Source organism: Austrofundulus limnaeus, unplaced genomic scaffold (genome assembly GCF_001266775.1).
Source record: "Austrofundulus limnaeus strain Quisiro unplaced genomic scaffold, Austrofundulus_limnaeus-1.0 Scaffold6, whole genome shotgun sequence".
Taxonomy (NCBI): Eukaryota; Metazoa; Chordata; class Actinopteri; order Cyprinodontiformes; family Rivulidae; genus Austrofundulus; species Austrofundulus limnaeus.
In genome coordinates, this window is record NW_013952408.1 from 260,240 (window position 1) to 267,164 (window position 6,925).

General features: G+C 36.3%; 1 protein-coding gene across 1 annotated transcript; it reads right to left on the reverse strand.

Moving 5' to 3' along the window:
* Positions 1-289: 289 nt before the first annotated feature.
* On the reverse strand, positions 290-6,424 carry atp6v0b (ATPase H+ transporting V0 subunit b). The gene is made up of 8 exons (XM_014029036.1): positions 6,180-6,424; positions 5,220-5,268; positions 4,860-4,943; positions 3,533-3,610; positions 3,198-3,267; positions 2,317-2,368; positions 1,908-2,098; positions 290-1,811 (listed from the first exon to the last, which is right to left on the reverse strand). Exons 1-8 carry the CDS (start codon positions 6,262-6,264, stop codon positions 1,785-1,787), a joined length of 636 nt encoding a protein of 211 aa, XP_013884490.1. The 5' UTR covers positions 6,265-6,424; the 3' UTR covers positions 290-1,784.
* Positions 6,425-6,925: the final 501 nt, after the last annotated feature.

Consider the following 6,925-nt stretch of genomic DNA (forward strand, 5'->3'; position numbering starts at 1 on the left):
AAGAATAAATCAAGAAAATGATTTGCAAATTGCCAGAACTGTTTTGCTTTTATTATCTGGAAATTTCTTCACATATATATATATATATATATATACACACAAACTTTTTGAGTGGAACAAAATTCCTCCTTGTTCAGCGCCAGCAATGACAAATGTTATAATCTCTTTCGCCATCTAGTGGTCAAAATGAAACACTGCAAGACTCGGAATACCAGCTGTTTACATTTCAACAAAAGCTTTAACTCGACTGAAAAGACAAAAGGAATATGATTGAATAAAACCTCTGAGATGTTGATGAAATCATTTTATTTTCTCAAGGACATTTATGAAGCCAGAAAGTGAATTTGATTTTGTTTTTTGACTTGCATGTCATCGAAAACGAATTATTTTCTGATCACCATCACGTCAACATATAAACGTACACACGGCACCATCTAAAAAATTACTGTAAGTCTGGGGTTTGATGCACATCCTTGGTTACCAAATCTTGGAAGTCTAATGCTTTAAACATGTTTGTCAAATTAAATAAAAAAAGAGGAAATGAAGGAGTAAAAACAAGGAATATCAGACAAACAAAACTGGTCTGTCATGTCTCTGAAATAATGCATGAAAATATCCGCCCTCATTGCGCACCTTGTTCATTTTCCTCTGAAACCTAGAAGCCAAACAGTTTATAAAACTTCACCATTAAACAAAATGACCTGAAACACTGAAGAACCACCACCGTACCACATCTGTGAGGTTACAACAATCCACCAACGTTCAAGTTTTATTTCCCCGCCGACGCCTCAATTTCACAATTTATGGAATGTTATCAATAATTGGTAAACAATAACCTGTTGACGTCTTGCAACAAAATGCTATGCATTTAAAATAATGTACACAAATCAAACACGGATTAACAAAAGCTAACTTTTGTGTAAAAGACATAAAAAAAATGTGCACAAGTGAATTTGGTGATGAAGTTTGGAACTGTTTAAAATAAACCAATAACTCTTTACTTCTTTGTTCCTAAGATGGTGACATTAAACAGCTCAATAAGAAGGCAGAAATGCTCAATAGCTTGTTTAATTAAAGTCAAATAACTATTTCTGCTTGGGAAGGTTAAAGACAAATGCTGTAGTCACCATTAAGCTTTCCTATCATTTCAATTTGTGAACATTTTCCTGATGTTTGAGGTCAACTTTGGGCAAAGTTTCACAATTTCAGAACAATACTTTTATGTTAAACTCCAGAGCTCTGAAGAGACATAAAAAATACTGTATGTGGGCCGTTTGTGTGAATTAGGGACCACTTGATAATTAGCAATGAGCAAATACAGAAACAAAATCTGACAGACCAGGCTATAAACAACCTTCTCATGCTTTACAGAAAAGAAAAAAATCAAATACCAAGCATACACACGCACACACACAATATTTTCACATATTCCTGTGTAATTTTTACCTACCATTCAACAAGAGTGGTCAGATCGATGCTAACTTAGCTGCAAATGATCACTTTGTCACAGCTTAAAGTTACAGATTCAGACTTGTTCAATCATTTAGCTCATCTGAAGAGAGAAGGAAGGGGAAGTAATTTACAGGAAAATCCAACATTTCACCATTTTTCCCCCATTTTATACAACATCTATGTTTCCCCTTTAAAAATAACTCACTCACACCTGAATGATAGTTAAAAATAAAACCAGGTAAATATAGACATTTAAATAATTTACGACATATGTACACAATAATCCATCGTATTTTTCCAGCAGTGTCTTCTTCTCAGAGTGAGAACATCTTCTAATCACCCATCTTTACTTTTGAAGTCTGAGGGAAAAAAGAAAAAAAGAGTTGTCACTATGAACACCATCAGAAAAAAGAAAAAAAAACAGGAAGTGAGGGAAAAGAGGAAATCAAATTTACCTGCAGAATGGCTACAATGACACCAAACAGGCCAATTGCGCTGCCAAAGATTTCCACGATGAGGATCTTGACAAAGAGGCTCGCGTTCTGGGCGTCGGCCAGAGCTGCCCCGCTGCCGACGATGCCGACGCAGATCCCGCAGAACAGGTTGGAGAAGCCCACAGTCAGACCAGCCCCAAACATGGAGTAACCTGATGGAAAGGGGAACAAAATGAGTCAAGAGACTTATTATAAAACAGTGGAACTGCCAAAAGAAAAAAAAAAGGAAATGCATGTGCTTCTTAATGTGACAACAATAAATATAGGACTGAACGTCTTGGTGCAATTTTCTGCTAAAGTTGTCCACTTAGACAAAGAGGGGTTTTTTTCCAGGTTCCTTTAAAATTCAGCCACTTGTCTGTTTTCTTACCAGCTTGGTAATTTCGTGCTCCAATGGTCTCAGGGGTTGTTCCACTGAAGCTCTATAAAATGAGAGGAATAAAAGCGGTGAACGTGAGCGAACTTTGCTACTTAGTACAGAGCGTCAACGAGTGCGGCCGGCCCTTTTATAAACAGGAACAGGAAACACACGCCAACTAATACGACACCGATTTTCTCCAATCTCTTTTTAGCAGTAAGGACGATTTAAAATGTTGGTCTGTCAATCAGTTAGAATGGAGACTTCAATTGAACACCAGGTGATTACATCTAAAATTAACGCACATTTCTGTTCTTGTAAAAAAATGCTCATATCAGTTCAAATTTACATTCATGCTAATTTGAGACTAGAAATAAAAACAAACGTAGCATTACTTGTAAAATCAAAAATATTTGTTACACTCATGGACGTAACAGTTTACTTGTCTGTAATCAGAGTTTTGTTCTTTAGTTTTTTGTCGTCACATCGTTCACCAGCCGCTACTGCTTTGGCTAAAAGTGTCTAAAGACTTTAGAATCGTAGTTTAACCACAGTATCTGCACTTTTTTTGTGAATTAAGTGGTTTACAGTGTTGATGTGCTCCAACTCAGCAAACATTGATTCTTGGTCCTCCTCGTATCTCAATAAACAGCAAATCTTTTCTTAGTGGCTTTTTAGTGACAAACTACTGTGCCTCTGTAACGCAATTCAGGCTTTGGAGCTATAGCTCACAATTTAAAAAAAAGGGCAGAAAAACAAAGCCTTTGTAACGCTGCCCATAAGGCTCACAGATAGTTTGCAGCAACCTGTCATAATGGCTAGCTTCCAGATTGACAAGAACTTGTTTTATCGTGTACAAGTTTACAAAAAGAAAGGAAAAAAGTGATATTTACCTCAGCCATGTTGCTGATAACAATAGCCATGATGATCCCATAAATGGCAACAGCTTCACAGAAGATAATGCTGAGGAGAAAAACACAAACAGAGAGTAAGGAAAATAAAGAAGCTCCTCCCAGAAAACAAACAGAGAGCCTCTTGAATTCAGCTCTGAATGCGAGATGCGTGAATTGAAAACTCTAAAAACCTAAAGGCACATCTTTTAAATATTGATTTCAAAGTTAGACTCCCTGAGGAAGCCACATAAGCAAAAAGCTAAAGATTTCTCCATTTTATATTTAGGTGTAATTACAATTTATAGAATATTGAAACTTTTTCTAAATAAACCCACCTGACCAGATTTTTGGTTTTGATCCGTGGAGCCTTGACACCACCGCCGATGATGCTCGATCCAGTGATGTAGATGCCCCTGGAAAAAAAAAAAAAAATTGGTACAACATTTTTCACATCAGGGAGCCGTTAACTGATATAAAAGTTTTAAGAAGAGCCATAGCCAGAGGGCTGTTGATCATTTTATTCAGCCAAAGTTAAAAGTGACCTGAGGCTGGTCACTAGCATTTGTAGCAAATTTCCCACACAACAACGCACGACTTCTGTGATCCAATTAGTTCACTTAGAAACACATTCAAGACACGGCAAATGTAGCAAAAGCTCCTGAAGATTGTTCTGAATGATCCATTTAAACCACCAACTCTGTATATTTTACATAAACCAAAAATAAAGGAGGAAATGTTAAAAGAACTGAATATTTGGAATTAAAGAGAATATTATTCTTAGTAATATAAAATAATTATATTTGAAAAAAATAAGAGAATCCATCTTTTAGATTAAAGATTTAAATTTTTACCTTTAGAGGAACTTATTTCTGCCTCTTTTTCATAAGTTCAGGTTTAAATAAGCATCAGAAAGTGAAAGCTTGAGTGCACAGTAAAATGATAATTCCAATGTGGTGTAATTAGAGACTGCTTTTTCTGCAACAGCACATGTGGAGATTTCTGTTACAAAATTTTGCATTATTGAAATTAATTTAAACTTGGACTTTAGATGAGATGAATCCAATATTTTAAAACAAATTTGACGATTTTAAAAAAGGACCTTCCAAGGTGCCAATTATGGAACTCTCTGTTCATTGTTGCCCAAATCAAACTCTGGAAGTGGTCATTCAACTAGATCTGTTACAAAAGGACAACTGATATTACCAACTTTTAAAAACTGTTACGGCCAGAGGTCCTTCTTCTATGTTTATACTAAAGCATGGAATGACATTCCTCAAAACCATAAAGTCCATTTCAAAACTACAGCCCTTTAAGAAGAATCTTGTCTGCCATCTGCTGGACACTTTTTGTTGTGCTCATATTTAGACGTCCTATTTTGCAAATGCTGCCTTCCTGAAATTTGGTATGCTTGTTTGTCTTTGTGTCCATGGTGTATAATGATGTGATTGTGATGCTGTATTGCTGAGTGTTTTATGCTGCAGAACAGGAACCTGCTGTAAAACAGCAATTAATGCTGAGTCAGGCTTGATTTTTAGTAATCTTTTCCTGTTAAATCAATAAATCAAATCAATTTATTTTCAAACATTGCGTAAATATTCCTCTGTCAAAACATAAAAAGATGCCTGAGTGTGACTGTCCATTTGTTTCTCGTCGAGCACTCACCAGGCAGCTCCCACCACAGACAGAGAGATGGCCAAACTAATGCCCAGGTTGGCCCACATAAAAGGAGACGTCTCCGTCAGGAACCTGAGGGGTTAAAAAAATGTTATATTTCTGTGAAATAATGACCGTGCTGTTTATACTTGTGGATTCTTATTGAGAAAACAAAAACAGCTAAATGTATAGCACCACTTTTCTTAAAGGTTTCTTAGGAACTGAAGATTTTGTCAACTTACAGCAACAGAGTACATAATGTTACAACTAGCCATTTTCCATACTTCGGCACTTTTTCTGTATGTTTTTTTTAGTCTCCAAGAGACAAATTACAATAAGAAAAAAAAAAAAGACTGAAACAGTGCTCACCATGCCACATCGAAGCGAAATCCGAGGTCAAAAATGGTATAACAGATACCTGCAGAAATAATAAAAAAATAAGACAGCTTCCAAGTCAACAAATTTACAGCAATAGCTTTTGGTTTAGACAAGACTGTTACATGAATGTCACAGATAATAATCATTGCTGAACACTTTGCTTCTGAGAATCCACACTGTGACTAAAGTCTGTAAAGTTAAAAACAAAATTCTGAGAGAAGTCTGAAGAACTCTTCATTACAATAAGGTTTTTGCTCAGTAAAGGAAAAATGTAAAAGAAACTAAGGAAGTCTTAGAGCCTTGCACCGAGCTGATAACACAGATCGTGGAATAAGTTGGAGCAGATGTGTGTGATGTCTCAGCTTCACGTGAAAACTGCTGTAGTTCCTAAACCTTATGTTGCAACCAAAAATACCTTGCCTGCTATCGTTGTTTATTTAACGGAAAACTTTAACTCTTAAAAAAGCTTTCATCACTGAAAGGCTTCCGTCGTTATGAATTTAAAACAATTTGACCTAAATCGCCACAACTACTGCTCTGAGAACTTTGACATGTTAGCTCTCAGCTGCAGCTAGCATTTAGCATGAAACTAAAACTGGCTAGCAGGATGCTAAACTGAGCAGCAGCTTGTCACGCATATAAGCGCATACACATGTTTTTATTAAAGTAATCTGTTCATTAGATCTCTAGTTACTAACACTTGAAACATTTTGGACATTTAACTCGCAAATTAAACCAACAGCACCAAGCAGTTAGCTTGCAAAACAAGCGCAAGGCTAGTCCCAAGGTTTAGCCAGGTCCCACTGGTAGCTGCAAAAGGCAAAAACTCTAAAAGCTCAAGACGAGAGTGGATGACTAGCTTAAGTTTTTTTGGTAGGTATTAAAACATATCGTATTTAATTAACCGATTTGACTGTTATGAGAAAATTATTCTTGAATCTGTAACCTTACCAACGATTAGTATGGTGCTCCAGAAGGCCAAAGTGACCCCCGTGTAAAGAATTGCGTGTCCGTTCATCATCCACTCCAGCAGCATATCCGGTGGTCTAACCTGCTAGAGTAGCGGCTTACGCTTGGCTCAAATCTAAAATTTGATGCCAGACAGGCTAAGAGACTGATAAAGCTTTGTTTCGAAAGACGGCTAGCTACCAGTGGAGGAGGAAGAGCATCAAAAGGAGAAGCGGGTGATGTCAGCTGATTGGGTTTGACTAGCATGTGACCAAGGAGTAAAGGCTGCCTTCAATTTTCTCAACACGGCTGCCAGTGCTGCGTGAACCTAAATATTCTTTTTATTCATTCCCTGCCACGAGCCTTTACAACACTGTAAAGCTATTTGTACAATAAACACAACGGAAAACACTCAATTTAATAATTCTTTTAAATATTTCCTAAAAGGTTGAGTTTCACGCAACTCTCAGAGTGACCGCTAGGTGTCGCTGTTGTAACACAATGAGGCAATTATTGTAGATATCTGTGGTCACGACTTTCATTTTTGAATAGAAAACCCAAAAAAAAGTGATGTGTTACTGTTAACTCACAACAGTTATAGAAAAACAAATATGCTTTTAGTACCTTTAACATAAAAAACAATTTGGGACTAAATAAATAAGAATAAATCAAGAAAATGATTTGCAAATTGCCAGAACTGTTTTGCTTTTATTATCTGGAAATTTCTTCACATATATATATATATATAT

Excerpts from the sequence above, each read along its gene's own strand:
- atp6v0b (XM_014029036.1), bottom strand. The coding sequence starts at position 6,264 with ATGCTGCTGGAGTGGATGATGAACGGACACGCAATTCTTTACACGGGG. Across the intron at positions 2,369-3,197 it reads TTATCAGCAACATGGCTGAG|AGCTTCAGTGGAACAACCCC; the intron begins GTAAATATCACT and ends CTCATTTTATAG. Across the intron at positions 1,812-1,907 it reads TCATTGTAGCCATTCTGCAG|ACTTCAAAAGTAAAGATGGG; the intron begins GTAAATTTGATT and ends TTTTTCCCTCAG.